This window comes from Mirounga angustirostris, unplaced genomic scaffold (genome assembly GCF_029215605.1).
Source record: "Mirounga angustirostris isolate CCGP_5_RB_7025 unplaced genomic scaffold, mMirAng1.0.hap1 SCAF_12, whole genome shotgun sequence".
In the NCBI taxonomy this organism is placed as follows: Eukaryota; Metazoa; Chordata; class Mammalia; order Carnivora; family Phocidae; genus Mirounga; species Mirounga angustirostris.
The window spans coordinates 46,994,814-47,011,729 of NW_026991720.1; the positions used below are offsets into that span (position 1 = coordinate 46,994,814).

A 16,916-nucleotide genomic window follows, 5' to 3' on the forward strand; every position below is an offset into this window, starting at 1 on the left:
CTCTTCATACTCAGCACACCACACCAAATCATTCTTCAGGCATTCACAATTCACCAGTTACACTCAGAAAGCCACTCCCCACTCCCACCTTCACTTCACTTCAATCTTTTATGAAAAGACAACCGTTTTGAGCCATTTAAGAAAGAAAGAGAGAGAGAGAGAGAATCCTGGTGGAAAATAATACACAGCTGTGATAATATCATGTTTTTTTAAAATACCATAATATAGTTTTACTTTTAATAATAAAAGATAAAAAAAGGGGCGTCTGTGAATAATTAGAGATTGCAGTCTGAAGCCAGTTACAGTCACTGCAATTGATAATAAACTGAAAACCCCTTGAGAGCAGGTAAATGCTTTGCAACCCTGACCCCCTTGCTCTCACATTACTTAACTACCCTGCGGTTCTTGCATTACATCACCATTCAAGCGATTGGTTCCTGCATTTTAACTCTCTCCCTGTCTCCTCCGATTAGGAGCGACACCGCAGCAAAGAAACTTCGCCCGAGTTTGCTCTTTCTCACTTCGCTTTTTATTTGTGGCCTCTTTGCTCCTGTCGCGCTCTCGCTTGCTCTGTGGTTTTTTTTTGTTTTTTTTTTTTTTGCCCAACCCCGGCCTCGGTTCAACTCATTCAGGTCACTGTGCTAGCACAAAAACTCTTATCAAAGTGAAAAGAAATGCCTCCTCGGGACCAGAAGAGGAGCGGAGGGGCTGGGGAAAGAGGAGAAGGAAGAAGAGGAGAAACAAAGACGGGCAGAAAGGGGAGAAGGGGAAGAAAAAGAAGAGGAGGAGGAGGACGAAGACTGGAGAGAAGGCGGTAGGGGCAAAAAAAAAAATTCTATAAAATCGGGAAAAAAGAAAATAAAATTAAAAACAAACCTCATGGACATCACTGAGGCTGAATTCCCTCCTGAGGTGCAGAACATGAGAGCTCTGGAATGAGTGTGTGTAGAATTTGAGCCAAAGCTTAACTAGCCTGAGTGAGTCATATCCTTCCCACTTGATTCCAGGCCAAGCGATGATGTAATGCGCTGGCCCTTCTCTTGCGCCTAGCTCTGGCTCTCTCCCTCCGGCTCGCTCACTTGCTCGCTCTTTCTCCTGGGCTCGCCCTCCTCCCCCTTCTCCTTTTTAGCTCAGTGCTGGTGAAGTCACCATTTAAATCTGGCAGAACTGAAGCAAAAACTTCAATGTAACCAAAACAGCCCCAGGCTGAGTTCCAGACTCGGGGAGCCATAGTGGTGCAATTGCCCTTAGAAACGAGTAAACAGAGGGGAAACAGTGCCGCCTGGGGATGGCCCATCAGCTGCCTTGGACCCAGAGAGGGACCAGGGGTTCTGTGGGCTGGGATCCACTGGTTCCGATTTTTTTTTTTTAATATGCTGGTTAAAAAAAAAAAAAAAAAGAGCCCCTGCATTCGGAAATAGGAGGGGAGACACAAGTGGAGGTGAAGTCCCGGTGGGGTGACCGGTCAGGTTGGGACGATGGGGCTTGAACAACCAAGACAGGTCCCCAGTCCAGGCTTTCCTTTAGAACCTGGTGACACAGTTTCCATCGCTCAAGGCTCTTTTTTTTTCCTGGAGCTGGATGGGATTTTTGTTGCTGGATGCCAACCACCGGCCCTCCAGAGATTTCTCACATCTGACCTCCCTGTCAGCAAGGGCAAATCCACTTTGGGGCCAAACACACGCCTGCGTCTGAAGCCATCAAGAACTGGGCAATCACAGTGGCTTCTGCCCTCCTCCGCCCCCCCCCCGACCCCCTGTTGGTCACTCCTTTATGGACGGAAGGGAAAAAGCCCCTAGTCTCAAAACACGAAGCTTGACTTTCTGAGATTAGCACTCCACTCTCAGGTGAGCTGTCCAAAGAAGAGGGAATTAAAATATGTCCGTCCTCAAAACGAATGACAAGCTATCCGTTCCTCTACCTGCTGGGGGTGGGGTTGGGGGTACCAGTGCAGGTGGGGCTGTCTGTGAGTTTAAAAGGATACAGGGAGAACAAACAGTATGTGTGTCTCTCCTTTAATTACAGAGTGAGGAAAACCAGCCTGGGGTGGTGGTGGTGGGGAGTCAAACATCATCCTTCACCAACAGCAGTGAAACCCTTTTAACTGCAGATTCCACCCCTCACTTCACACTTCTGCTCAGGACTTCACCTAGAACAGTCCAGACACTTACTGCGCTCTTAGCCCGGCTTTTTAACCCTACCTTCTCTCCCTTTAATCTTCCCCTCATTGTTAAATGCCTCCTTAAAAAAGGAAAAAAAAAAGTAATTTTCAAAAAATGGGAAGTTCACTAAAATTTTTTTTTTAATACCACAAAAGCAGAAGAAAGGCGTGGAGTTGCAAGGTTTTGTTTCGTTTTCAAAAATAATCATAGCTTTTGCCAAAATCTATTGCCCCTCGCTGCTTTTGTGCCCCGTGAATTGAATAGGTGCTACACACGTCTGTCTCCTCACCTCCTGGGGCCGAGCAGAGAGGATCCCCAGTCCTCCACTCTGCTTTCAGAGAAATCTCTTAGCTTATTAAAGATCTCTGCTGCTGGGGACAGGGCTGTTAATCTGAGTCCCTTGGAATTTGAGTCAGAGCTTCAGGGAATACCGAGCTAAAAAGCAAGGTCTGCCCCAGCGCCTGCCTGACCCTGGGGGCTGGGGTGGGGAAGAGCTTTCTCCAGCAGTCGGCCTGGAGCATGACATCCCCAATTGATGCTGATGCCACAGTTTCTGCAGTCACACCTTTATCAAGGCAGGCAGCTCCGAATTAAAGGTGATCAGCCGTAATTACAGCTGGCGCCACTGAAGCCCGTGGCCTGACAGCGGCAAATGTGGTTGTTATAAAGTTTGGTCCACCATGTCAGTGGCCTGTATAACTCATTTACGTCGGACTCGCCAAGCAGCTATTGATTTTTCTTCTGATGCAGGGAATAAATAAAACAAACTCTTCAATCACTCCTACAAGCCTTTCCACTTCGAGGTAGGTTGACAAGATTTTATGTAAACTGCTTTCTCCCTTTTCTAAGAGCCACTGACCGTGTTGGTTAATATAAAGCTAAGGACTTTCCCTTTGCCTTCTCTGCTCCCTACAACACCCCATCCCCGCCCCCCTCCTTGCCTTAGCTTTCAGAGTTAACTGTTTTCTTTACATTATTATTTTAGGCATCTCAAAATGGATATGTGGTAGAAGGTTTCCAAATTGACATCGTCCTGTAACCTCAACAGGAAAATGACCTATGATTTTTCTTATACTAAGTCACAGGGGCAGGGTTCAGCTGCTAGAAAGTGGGTCCTTGCCTTTTTTTTTTCCCCCAGTAAATTAGTTAAAAGGGACCCTGTGCTAGAGGTAAAGATGATGTAAAAGGAGCTGTCCTGTCTATGTAACAAAGGGGATGGCAGCTTTGGCCAAAGCCAGGCACAGACTTCTCATGAGGCACAACAGCATCTTTGCTCCTGCCAAGAAGAGGAAGGGGCCAAGAGGTTCCAAGATGGTGAGTGTGGCTCTGATCGGTGAGTGGTGTGGCCACTGGGTTCAGAGCTTCTAGAACCCAGCCCGGCTCCGAGAGTCCTGTACCCGATGAGGATGCAACTACAGCAACAATGCACAGGACACACTGACATTCCAATAAAACTTCTTTGGAGTACTGGCCTGAGTTGGAAACAATTTCAGAGTTCAAAGGGGTCTGAGTATTTACATTTGCACTTGCCGGTCTAAACATAAGTACCCTTCCCTGCCATTCCAAATCAGGCGTTTTCACTGGCTGCTGGGTTTCTCCCCACTTGAAAAGAAACCCTGCTTTCCCATTTTCCTTCCTGTGAGCAGCTAATGATAGAGAATATCCTGTTCCCAAAAGGAAACTCCCCCCGCCCCCCACCCCCCAGACTCCAGAGCTTCCTTTTTCACCCATCTGGCCCTCTCGTGGACTCCCCACACACCAGCCCCCACCCCCACCCCCGGAGCCCCCTCCATGTCCTAGCTGCTCTTCTGAAGAATGGGGGCTTTACAGATAGGACTTGTGAGATGCTGTAATTCCAGCGGGAGCCTTCTTAAAAGTAGCTGCCGGCCAGCAGGCTAGGCCTCCAGATTAGCTGGCTTGCTCAGGAATGCTTGCAACACCCTCCTTTCAGAACGTGTCATCCTTAGGGAGAGGGTGGTGGGTACCGCGCAGCTGTTGCGTGTAACTCACTCTCATACTCCCAGCTCCTGATGAAATGTTCGGCTCCGGAGAAGTGGAAGCCTCCGAGATTTGAGCTCAGAGTTCAGAATGCCTTTGGACCATCTCCAAAACAACCCACTAGAAAAGGCACAACTTGGATGGAGGACTGAAGGGCGCAAGGGCCAACTGAAGTAAACTCTGTGTGCCTGGGTGCATTTCTGAGCTTAGACACATGAAAACCCACACAGCAAAGAGAAGAAATGATAGTAATCCTTCCTAGAGAGAGCGGACTTTTTTTTTTTTTTCCCTCTTACAAGGGTTTGAATTTATTCTCCTGAAGGAAAGGCATATCATCTTCTTTCAGACGTTGTTTTTAAAATTTGACCCATGATTCCTTCAGTCCCAGTGGAGTTTGAAGGGCCAGATAATTTCAGCGTTAAATAAGCTGTAATCACTATCATATGTACCCAGCCATAAACCTAGTATTAAAAATTATTCAGAAAAGAAGTGGCATCTCTTCCTTTTTTAATTTACAATAACCATCCAGGTGGTTTTCTAAGGCCTCCTTTGCAAATTGCTTCCAGCGAACCTTCCGGTCACAGACCACCGCACAACCACGTGGTGTCATTCAGCATTCCCTTCAACTTGGGTGTCCTGTGTTTTCACAGTGGACAGAGGTTGAGGGGCTGTCTGGGTGAACCTGTGCAGCATGCATCCTAACTGTGTACTAGTGGGATTAGCTGGTTTCGATGGCTGAGCCTGCTAGAGCCAGATCCCAGCACTCCCAGGGAGAAAATGAGACTGGTCAGCCCTTGGTTACTTCCGTCTTGTACCTGCTGCAACTCTTACATCCCAGCCCTAGCACCAAGTGCCCTCAGGCAACTTGCTGACTTTCCTGTGGCCAAACCCACTTGTAAAGTTCTGAAGTGGCAACATTAAAAGGGTCTCAAACAAAGGAATGACTTTCTAATGGTGGAGGCCCCAGGGCCTCCTTACTTACTTACTGACATATGTACGTATACATGGATACGAGCCTTAGGGTAGGTATTGGGAGGTTATGAGAGCCCTTTGATCAGCCCTAAAATATTATCATTGATTCTACCTCCTCATAGCAGTTTTGCCCCAACTTCTCCATCTTTAAAAAAATATATGTCATTAAAAAAAAAAAAACCCAAAGTACATGTCATTGTATCGTTCGAACTTATCACAGTATCTGAAAGGCAGCTGACACCCAAAAAATATTTGTTGAATAAATGAATGAGTGAATGAATGAATATACTCCTCAGCTCAGACATTACTTTTTCCATGAACACTTTGCAAGACTACTATGCTGGGATACGACTGTCCATTCCTCTAGCTTCCCATGGCCTCCTGGACCAGATCTGATTCCAGCAACAAGCCAGTTCTGGAAGGTACCTATTTCCATGCCTATCTTCCTCATGAGCCACTAGCTTCTTCAGGGCAGAAATGGGGTTTACCCATCCATCCATCAGCACCCTGGCACCTAGCAAGCACCTGACACACACACACAGTAGGTCCTCAAGTGAAGTGGAGTGTCGGCAGCAAAGGCTGCTGCATCTTCCTTGAATATTTTCCCTCCTAAAAGCCTTCTTTCCCTTTTGTATCCTTAGACTTTTTCTGTGGCTTCCCTGAGATCTGGAAACCAGAAAACCTGGAATAATGAGAAAAACCTAGGAGATCTTCTGGTTGGCCTTCTCCATCCCTGCACTACGCCATTTCTCCTTGAAGGGCCTGAGATTCTTTTTGCTTCCCGTTTCCTGGATCCAGGTGACGGCAATGCCTGAATGAGCACACTGAAGTTTTTATCAGGGCAGCTGACACGAGACTGTTTTCTCCAGTGTCCTATATGAAGCATCCAGGGGAGCTGAGACTTGAGGTAAGGGGAATGCATATTTTCCTATTGGTCAGAGTGTTGAGGTACCCTAAGGAAAGGGACACTGCCACCAGGACTCATTCCTCCCCAAAGCAATGGTGGTGTCGGGGCTCACCGGCAGTCCCTACAACTCAGGGTTGGAACTCTGCGAAGAACGCTCCAACAAATGGTGGAGGAGGCTCAAACATTTGTAGGCAAAAGTACAGAGAGGATCAGAGCCTACTGGTGTTGCCAGACTATAGTGAATTCATGTTCTGGTGTTGAGTGGAGCCAGGACATGGCACAGTAGACCAGTAGGACTGGTTGAGGTGCAATCCTGCTCAGGAGATGGGGACCACGAAATGAAGTGAGAGAAATGGGCCTCTACCACAGGCTCTGTGGATAACCCTGGTAATCTACCAAATTCCCCTGGTCCCTTTGACAAAGTGTGGTGACTAGGCCAGTCTAGGGTGAAGCAGGTCGGGTGCACAGGGTTCAGAATTTAAGGAGGTGCTCGTTCCTGGGGCTGTGCAAATGCAGGTCAGCAATTTTGCAATCCTGAGAGTGAGCCCCTCCTTAGATGGGGAAGTTGCAGGGGCCCCACTTGTCTCTCCCAGCCCGGGCCCCAGTTGGTGAGATTTACTCCTCTCTGTGTCCTTCATGAGCACCAGGAGGACTAGTGCAATGATATGGGAGAAGCTCTAGGTCTACTTGGCTGGCTGTGGGGAAGAGAGGCGGTGCCTACAATGGATTGAGCTTTTTCTTGGAAGTGTCACCTGTCTTCAGTCTGTCCTCCTTCTCAATTTCATGTCCCTTAGCTTGCTGTTCTATTTTTCCCCCACTCTAATTGCTGTCTGTGTGAAACATTAAGATTATGGCTTTCTCTATCCTCTCTGTTAGAAGTTATAGAAATTGATAATTTTTCCTAGTTCTGTAGCTTCATACATGTCTTACTGACATATGTACGTATACATAGATACGAGTTTACACAAGTCTGTATATGCTGACTTTGCATACATAGAAACTTACATATATATGAATACATGCATACATATATAGTCATCATTAGCCAACATTTATTGAGCACAGATTCTGTGCCATGCATTGTGTTAGATGTCCCCTAGACATTAATTTTTTTTAAGCCTCCCAGGACCCAACAACACTATGAAGTAGGCACTCCCGTCATCCCCATATTATGAAGAGACTGACTCAGGATTGAATAACCTGCCTAAATGTCACAGTGGGGCTGAGAATTGAACTAAAAGTTGTCTAATACCCAGGTCAGAGATGTGACTATGCCACCTCCTTGTTTTGTATCAGTGCCTTAACACCTTCCAGAACCCAGCTGCTCCTGGTGAACTGGCTAATCTGTGCGAGCAGAAGGAAGCAGTGTTCTGGGGCCCGGCGATCAGGAGGGGAAATGTGGGTCTTTTTAGCGTCAGGCTTCTGATCAGAGAGATTCACCAAAGGAGGAGGCCTGGAGTAGAAGCAGAGAAGAAGGAAGCCATATAGCACAACATGGAGAAGTTAGAAATGCAGGAGGTCACCCGTTCAGGTGATGAGATGCCGCTGCCCGCCTCTCGCCACTCACCTGGCCTCGGCCACCTCCCTGAAATCTCAGCAGGGGCCACAATCTGGACCCGCACTGCGAAGTTAATACCCATGGGTCCCCAAGTGACCCTACGCCGCTGGTTTCCAAGCTCCTTGCTTCTTAGTGGGGCTCTGCATTTCACGTGGAGGAAAATGTATGCCTGCCAGAACCTGAGCATCATGTTGCTGAGTATTCACATCTGGAAAAGCAGTCCGTGGGGACGTTCGCACTCAGGGAACAAGTTATTCCTTTGCATATTATAAATTCAAAGTATTGGAGTATCTTCGTTCTGAATGTTTCCTCTCCCCCCCCCCCCCCCAATCTTTGCAGTTGCACAAAAGGGCTTTCTTGAAACAACCTACTTACTTGTTTGGATGATGGCCCTGAAAATACACTCTACTGGTTGTTTTCACGATTAAGCATCTTTAAATAATTTTTTTAAAAACTACAAAAGTAAGAATGAATTTGAAGAGGTTTTAAGGGTATTAAAAATAAAAAAGGAAGGCTTAAAGTCAGGAATTGTATTTGTGGTTTCGTTTTGTTTCCCAGAGAGTCCCGCTGCATGGTTCTGTGTGTATTTAGTAACTGACCTCCCCATCCTCTGAGCAGAGAGGTTCACCAGCACTGATTTATTCAGAGGGTCTGCAAGGAGAGCAAGCCCTCCAACACTTGTGCCTGGAGGGGACAAGAGGAATTTTTTTTAACCCCAAACACGAAGCTCTTGGGCCTTCCAAATGAAATTATCTATGTTTTTATTAACAGAGCCCCTGAGTTAAAAAGTTGGTTTTGATAAGAGAGAATAAATGAAAGAGAAAACTGCTGACATAATATTTTGGTTTCCAAGCCCACTTCCACATTCTACTGTCCCTCTCAGGCCCGGACACGACTGTGGTGTCTGTACCGACACCAGAATCCCAAATAGAAAAGGTGCAGTTAATCCTGCCTTACGTTGAAATTTAGCTTTAAACTTTCAGAAAAGGATCACAGGCTATGCACTGGCAGATGTTTCTGTCTTTCTAGAAGTATAGTACTGTAGGACTGATAAATAACGTGGTCTTGTCCTCCCCATTCCCATGAGAGGAAAACTGAGTATTAGGATGTCCAAAGGGTCTTTAAGTTTGGGGGTGAGAGATCTGAACCTTCTTATGCTTCATAAACTTCAGAATTCCTCTGACATTAACAGAAATGGGAAGGAAAGTGAGATCCAGGCACCATCTGGGAGAGTCTGAGTGCCCGATTCCTTTTCCTTAGCCCTCATCCAGACTGGAAAGCACACTTTTCAGCTGGTGTTGGAACATACCTTTCTCGAGCAACAAGCCTCCTTGACATTCTTTTTTTTTTTTATTTCTTTTTTTTATTTTATTTATTTATTTATTTTTATTTTTTTTATTTGAGAGAGAGAGAATGTATTTATTTGTATTTTATATAATTATATAATATAATGTATTTTATTTGAGAGAGAGAGAATGTATTATTTATTTATTTATTTTTTTATTTTTATTTTTATTTTTATTTGAGAGAGAGAGAATGAGAGAGAGGGAGTACATGAGAGGGGGGAGGGTCAGAGGGAGAAGCAGACTCCCCGCCGAGCAGGGAGCCCGATGCGGGACTCGATCCAGGGACTCCAGGATCATGACCTGAGCCGAAGGCAGTCGCTTAACCAACTGAGCCACCCAGGCGCCCAGCCTCCTTGAGATTCTAATGAAAACCGTGCACCCTCCTTTTAGCCATGGACCCCAGGTTTAAAATCACCAGGAAAACAAAGCATGCTGTCTTTGTATGAACATCAAGCCATGCCCTTTTACAGGTAAAGCAAAACAGCCACATCAGCCCAATCTTGGTGCTTTGAAGGCTGACCCAGATCCTGGCACGATAACCTGCAAACCGAGGTCTTTTTCTAGCTCAGTGGTTCTCAGATTTGCTGTACCTGAGAATCTCTGGAGAACAGATTAAAATGCAGATTTCCAGGGGCTATCTCAAAGACTGTAACAGCAAGGAGGAGCCAAAGCATAATATTTTTAAGCAAAACTCCCTAGAAATTTTGATGCTAGTGATTCACAGACCACTCTCCAGGGCTGAATTCTACCTGGTCATCCTGTGGTCACAGAAATTTTAGAAAACAAATATATTAATAAGTAAAAGAAAACCCATATAAATATGTGTATGTTTCGCCAGCAATTCAGGGTCTAGAGGAGCTGTGATCTTGTTTACGTCTTATTTTTTAAGGTAAAAAGGATAGTAATCTGCCCTAAAATTATCAAACCTATAAAAAATTGGCTATAGTGGCTTTTCCAAAACAGGATGCCAACGATGGATGGAAATAAAACACATATTCACAGTAACATGACACCATTTAAATGGTCTATGGAATTATGGTCCCAGGACCCCTGATAAGATTAGAGTTTCCTGACCTGTGGCTGGTTTAGCAAGGCATTTCTCTCCTATGTTTACTATCAATGCTTCCAGATGTTTACTTTGCAATATTCCCAGTCTCCTCATGTGACAATCACAGGGAGGGTGCTTTGGGGAAGGGAAAGAAATAATAGTGGTAGCTGAAGAGTGCAATTGCATGGGGTAAGCCCACCACACCTTTGGCATAACTTGCTTATCTTCTAGAACTTCAGTTGAACAACAAACAGTGGTGTTGGTTCCGTGTACTACAGAATGCTACAGAATTCTGCACGGGGTCGCCTTCTCCAGAGTTATTAAAAAAAAAATTTTTATTTATTTATTTGAGAGAAGGGGGGGGTATTGCAGGGAGGGGCAGGGCCGAGGGAGAGGGAGAAGCAGGCTCCCTGCTGAGAGAAAATCCCAGGGCCTGATCCCAGGACTCTGGGATCATGACCTGTCTACTTAACCAACTGAGCCACCCAGGCGCCCCTTTTCCAGAGTTCTTTACCCATCCATTTCTCCAAAGGATGTTTTGAAGTTTTTCAGAAATCTTCTATTTTTATACTCATAAAGTGCCATGAGCACTTGAGAAGAGAAAATGCCAGTCCCTCCACAGACCCAAAAATGTGAGTGACAGATGAAGGGGAATGAGGATCACGACCTGTGAGTCATCCAGGGCTGCATCCACTGCTGAGGAGGAATTAAGTGTCTGAATTACAATGATAGTCCTTGTATAATTCCTGTTTGACCAATTCTCTGTCATATTAATACTGTCACAAGAGCCCTGGAACAATGATTAAAACAGACACCACACACAAGTCCAGGGGACAGACAGAAGGGAAAACCTTGGTAGGCACTAAATGTCTGGGAAAATAACGCTTCGACAGGAGGTACCAAGGTTGTCGGACAAAAAGGGCAGCGAACATGGAAAATAATGATGGAGGTGACAGAAGGAAAGAGGACTCTTCAGCATTTCTTTGGTCACGTACTACCCTTTAAGCCAGGGGCCAGCATGCCCCTTTCATTCTCATACTCACTGAAATTTTATATCCATTTTACTCAGAGAAGCTTTGTGCCGACAGAAGAGGCAAGCCTCCAAGATTTGGAGCATAAAGAGACACTGATCAGTACTAATGAGTCTCGTCTTTGAATGAAAGAGTTTGGGGATACTAATCCTCTTTAAAGCTCTGGATACTTGCAGAAATAAGTAATCTGTAATTGCCCGCAAACTGCCTTTTCCATTTGGTTAAAAAACAAAAAAAGTGCTTCTTGTTGACTTCTCGTAGTCAAAGCCAGAGTCTCCCCTGTCTCAGCCCTGAGATGCCGCTGCATGTGGGAGCGCGTGCCCATACCCTATCCCAAACGATGCACGGGGCAGGGGAGCACAATTTAGCAAGGTGAGATGGTCTTGAGCCTAGAAGGCCCCGTGACTTAGTCTGCGGCAGCTCCGTTTTGTCAACGTTTCTGTTATTTTAACAGAGGCTATTTGGCGTCACCTGATATCTCTTGACCCGACCAAACCGCAGCAAAATGGAGATCCTTTTGTTTCCATCTTGTCTCCCCTTTCAGTATCTCTCTCTGCGTTTCCTGACACCCTTTTGTTTTTAACTAGTTTCAAGTCATCTTACAAAAGATTTTAGCTGATAAAGGCAAATTTGCTCCACTGTATATGCTGGTAACTCTAGGAAACACAACGTCATAAGGTGTTATGGGGGCACAGGAGACACCGGGACAGAAGGGGGGAGGGGAGCGTCTTGGTAAAAGGATGCTGCTCAATCTCTGGATCTAGATGTCAGAGAAAGAGCAGAAAACAAAACAGCCCGCTACTGACCTATAAAAGGCAATGGAGGGAAAGCATGGGGTGGGTGCTGGGATACAGGCGACCAAGGTAGTCCGGGAGGCCAAGTGCTACAATAGTTATTTTAAATGTGGAGGGATGAGCAGAAGAATATTCTATCATTCTCAAGGTATGTTGTTAACATAACCTCATAGAGTTCTAGACCATGAAGATTTTAAAGTCCAACTTTCTTCCTTTTGCAGAAAAGAAAACTGACGTACTGGTAAGTGTCACTAACTCAAAATCACCCCGGGACCCTTGTGCCCATTTCAGAGCTCTTTCTTTTGCAGTCCTGGGAGGCCTGGTATCTCCAGCTTGTGGGGAGGGTCTCGCGCTAGACCATGAAGGAATGGTGGGTATGGTGAAGCCTTTCAGATAAGGTATTCAGGGAAGTCCTCTCCAAAGAGATGACATTTTACCTGAGAACTGAATAATGAAATATGGAGGTGTGGGTGTAGACACATTGGGAGACTTGTGCAGACAGAACCATCTAGACCAATGCCCTGAGGCCGGAAAGGACTTGGTGTGCTTCCTGTATGGAAAGAAGGCCAGGAAGGGAAGAGAAGGAGAGGGGAAGAGATAACTAGGAAGAAGTAGGGAGAGGTCTGGCTGGCCACAACAGCATTTCTATTTTATTTTAAGGCAGAGGGAAGCCATGGGAAAGTCTAAAGAAAGGACTGACATAATCTGATTTTTATTTTGAAGAAATTGCATTAACTCCTGTATGGAAAATGGATTGTCCGAGAGTAAGGATTCAAGTTTGGGGAACAGTGAAGAGATTTTGCAATAGCCTGGGTGAGTAGTGATGACAGCAAGCACAGGGCTGGCAGCAGAAGACATGGCAGAGGAGGGGAGAGCTGGGATCCACCGAGGGAGACCCAGCCGCACTCCCGGAGTCGGCCACGGGAGCACGGAAGATGAGGAAGCCAGGACCACTGGATTTTTGATCCGATCAAATGAGTAAATGCTGTTGCTGTTCACTGTGATGAAGAAGACTGGTATTGCAGATGACTCAAGAAGGGTCAAGAGTTCTGCTTTGGACGAGTTACAAGTGAGATGCCTAGTGACACAGACAGAGAAATCAGGAAGGCCAAGGGGTAGGAACGGCTGAGCTCAGTGGGCAGTCAGGGCCGAAGACATCCCTTTGGAATCAATTCTGACTGACTGTCTTTAAAGCCACAGACTGGGTGAGTCTCAGAACTGAGTCATGTGGTACACTCTTACAGTAAGTGCGGGGCAGGGGAGGGGTAGCTGGTGAGGTGGGAGAAAAACCAGGAAGGAGGCAGGGGAGATTCCTGGAAGTCAATGTAAGGACAAGAGTCGCTTCAGATGATCAAGAAGTACACATTTAAAAAAAATCACCTATGTGGTCGCTCTTCTGGCTGTGTTCTGCCTAGAAAAAGATGAAAAGACAACACGGAGAGTCAGCTGAATGAGAGAATAGTTTCTCTTTCACCCTACCACCTTCCTGCAAACACTCCATCTCTTTGGGACCTTTCCCTTTTACAATCGCTATTCGTGGGGGACTGAAAACATGGCTCTAACACCCAGATAAATCTTTGTAGTTTTTGTTAGCAAGAGATAAACTTCTGATCAATAAGGGCTGCTGCTTTATTCATTATCATTTTTGAGATTTAGAAGAAAGGATAAAATTGAAATTATCCATGGGCATATTTTAAAATGGAGACCTTTTGTCTCAAAGGCTAGGGAGAAGACAAAAAAGAAAATTCTAAAACATGTTTTTAAACAATAAACTTGACTAATGTATGTGATTTTAATAGCTCTAGGACTTTTCTCACTTTCAGATGGTCCCAGGGTGGTTTGGGAATGTGGGCTGCTCCAGAGGTTGTAAGAGCTGCTTTCCAATAGACACTTTCGAGAGAATACAGATATCCTGGGACAGGTTTTAAAATGGGAGGTCCTTTTGGAATGTGTGATACCCATTATATTAAGCCCAGGAGGCTCTGGATTTAGAGAGAGAGAGAGAGAGAGAGAGAGAGAGAAACTTTAGAAATTCACCACCCAAATTTCCAAAAACTAAATAATGTATTTTAAGATGTAAAAGCCAAATTGTGGATGTTTTTATGAGGACCCTTATATTCCAGGTAAATCCAAATTTCCTAAACAGCAATTGATGGAGTCTCCATGAATCTGTCCCTCCCCTGAAGATGACCTCTACTGATCCATAAAGGGCAATGGAGGGAAAAGCATGGGGGTGGGTGCTGGGATACAGGCGACCAAGGTAGTCCGTGAAGCCAAGTCCTATAATAGTTATTTTTTAAATGTGGAGGGATGAGCAGAAAAATATTCTACAATTTTCAAGGTACTTTGTTAACCTCATAGAGCGCTAGACCATGAAGATTTTAAAGTCTAACTTTCTTCCTTTTGCAGAAAAGAAAACTGACGTACTGGTAAGTGTCACTAACTCAAAATCACCCCGGGACCCTTGTGCCCATTTCAGAGCTCTTTCTTTTGCAGCCCTGGGAGGCCTGGTATTCCAGATTGTGCGGAGGGTCTCATTCATTTAATTCCCTGAATTTGTTCTTGGTTTTGGGCTCTTGGGAATGGAAGTTGTGCCCTGCACAAGGTCAGTCGAGGGGCACTGGAAATGGCCCATGGAAACAACAGCTGGGGCCCAGGGCATTTCCCCCTAACTGAGTCAAGACGGCCAGACTCTGTCAATCAGAATTTGTCAGAGCCTATTTCATAGTACATTATTAAATGCCCTGATGTTTTTGTAACCAAATAAATGCATTATGAACAAGACACTTTTCCTGCAGTTCTCTACAATATCCTGGATCTGTTCTTAGGAGTGGATAAAAAGCAGTAGGGACTCTGGCCACAATCATGCCAATTTATACATGTTGCAAAGCAATCTGTTACCTCATTTAATCCTCCTAGAACTTTTCCCAGGGAGGAAGCTGAGGTCAGAAAGGTGTAATGACTTGGTCAAGAACACAGAGTTGTTAACTAGATCCCAGGTCTTTTGATATCTCAGTCCAGTGTTTTTGCCATAATATAGCTTTTCTCCTTGTTGTGTCTCCTGGATGTGTATTGTTTTATTTTGGAAAGTGATTTTTGTATTTGGTTGGCTGGGGTGGTTGGAATTCTTTTTTTTTTTTTTTTTAACTGTGGTAAATTATACATAACATAAAATTTACAATTTTAACCTTTTTTAAATGTACAGTTCAGTGGCATGGTTGAACTTTTGAGGTAGGAAAGAACAAAGAAAGTGTAATAATAAGTATCATAAAAATAAAAGTTAATAAGTCCTTATTATATGCCAAGCAATGTGCTAAGAGCTAATCTTCAATATCCCATTAAATTCTAAAAGCAAATCTGGCTGCAATTCTAATTCTTTTTTCTACAAATGAAGAAACACAAGTTCAGAGAGGTTAAGTAACTTGCCCAAGGTCACACAGCTGGCAGTAAGTCACAAACCCAGGCAGCTGATTGATGCATTCACCGCTCTAATCCACCACACCTTGCTGCTTTTCCTTCAGGGCTGCTGTTAAAACAAAGAACTGAAAGGCCCAATTCTTCTTTCTTGGCTTTTCTGCCTGGTTTGAACCCTCACATGTTGACTGGCAACTGAGTAACCCAAGTGCTACCAGAATTTGAGAAGTACTTGAGACAGGGAAAAAGGCTTGCTCCTCCCCTGACAATCTGAACAATTAGGATCACTCTCTTTCAGCTGAAGCTAGCTAGCAACATCTAAGACTGGCCCAGGGTATCCAAATTATGCTTATGCTAAAGCAAATTGTAAGAAGACCTCATGTTTTTGAGAAGAGATGATGGAAAGCAGGAAACACGTTTCTAAATAGGAAGCGTCTGAATTCGTTTCGCAATAAATGTCACTAAATAACTCAAGCGATCTAGTACACACTTCTGGATAACAGGTCGTTAAAGGAAATGTAATTATAACTTCATCAAAAAAAAAAAGCAGGCCCCCTAGAGACTGATGGAAAAATACACACACACACACCCCATATAAATATGTACACACTATATATTTCTATACCAGTGAACTTCTGCTGTTTGACTCCTACTGGTGTGTACCCTCAGGTTTTTAGATGGCACATGGGAGATACGGAGATTTAAAAACAAACTTTGAACAGTTACCTCACATAAGCTTCATACTTCCTCATGCCCTACTCTTTGTATACAAGTAAGCATTCATGGGTGAAACACATTGATATTATTTTTGGATAAACTGTCAGCTTCTCTTGGTCTGCACTAATGACTACAGAAAACACTTCCAATGACAGACACACAGTAGCCCCTAGAATCCCAAACTCAGGCAGATAGTCTTAATGGAGAGATACACTTAAAAATCACCCATTAAAAGGCAATGAACTCAAACAAGCACTTCAGATTCTATGACGACTGGTTTTAAAAACATTTTACTTTCTATCACGTGTGGCAGGGAACACTCAGAATGACATCAAGGGGACAGGGGATGGGGGGAGAACTGGAAGAGAAAGCAAGAAAAGAAGAACCAGGGAGCTGGGACTCTACAATGTGCCCAGTGCATGGGGCCCTGGGCGCAGCCCTTGGCTTTCAGCAGAGAGGTGCACCCTTACAGTAGGGCACAGGAAGAAGCAGACCCAAGGAGCAGGTGAAACCACAGAAAAAAAGATTCCCGACACAGGAAACAGACTTCCAGAGCTTACAGCAAAACAACGAATGCTTTTATTCGGTTCCAGGAGTTTGGCTTGTGGCCACAGCCAAGCCGTCGTCCCCTGATGCCCCTAATGTGAGGATCCTGTGTTGGCGATAAAGTCCCATAGTGGTGTTTCGTTGTTGCTGCTTTTTATTTTGAAAATATTTCTGATGTTCAGAAGAGTTGCAAGATAGTACAGGGACTTCCTATATGCCCCTCACTGAACTTTCCCTAATGTTCGCTTCTTAACTAACCCTGGCACATTTATAAAAACTGAGAAACCAACACTGGTGTGATACTATTAACTAAGCTACAGGATTTACTAGTTTTTTTCACTAATTTCTCTCTCTCGCTCTCTTTTTTTTCCAGGATACCACTGTAACAGGGCTTTCATAATCTTATTCCCTTGTTCAAAAACA

At 44.8% G+C, this 16,916-nt stretch overlaps 1 protein-coding gene across 10 annotated transcripts in view; it reads right to left on the reverse strand.

The window, feature by feature from the left end:
* Positions 1-16,916, reverse strand: part of CREB5 (cAMP responsive element binding protein 5) — a 406,577-nt gene that overhangs the window by 137,972 nt on the left and 251,689 nt on the right. The window contains exon 1 of one of the 10 annotated variants that reach the window (XM_045864515.3): positions 877-1,013. The exons of the other annotated variants lie outside the window; for them this stretch is intronic. Within the exon in view, the coding sequence (XP_045720471.1) occupies positions 877-923 (47 nt within the window). The 5' untranslated portion in view covers positions 924-1,013. Of the gene's footprint in view, positions 1-876; positions 1,014-16,916 lie in introns of those variants that run through there. 10 annotated transcript variants of the gene reach the window in all.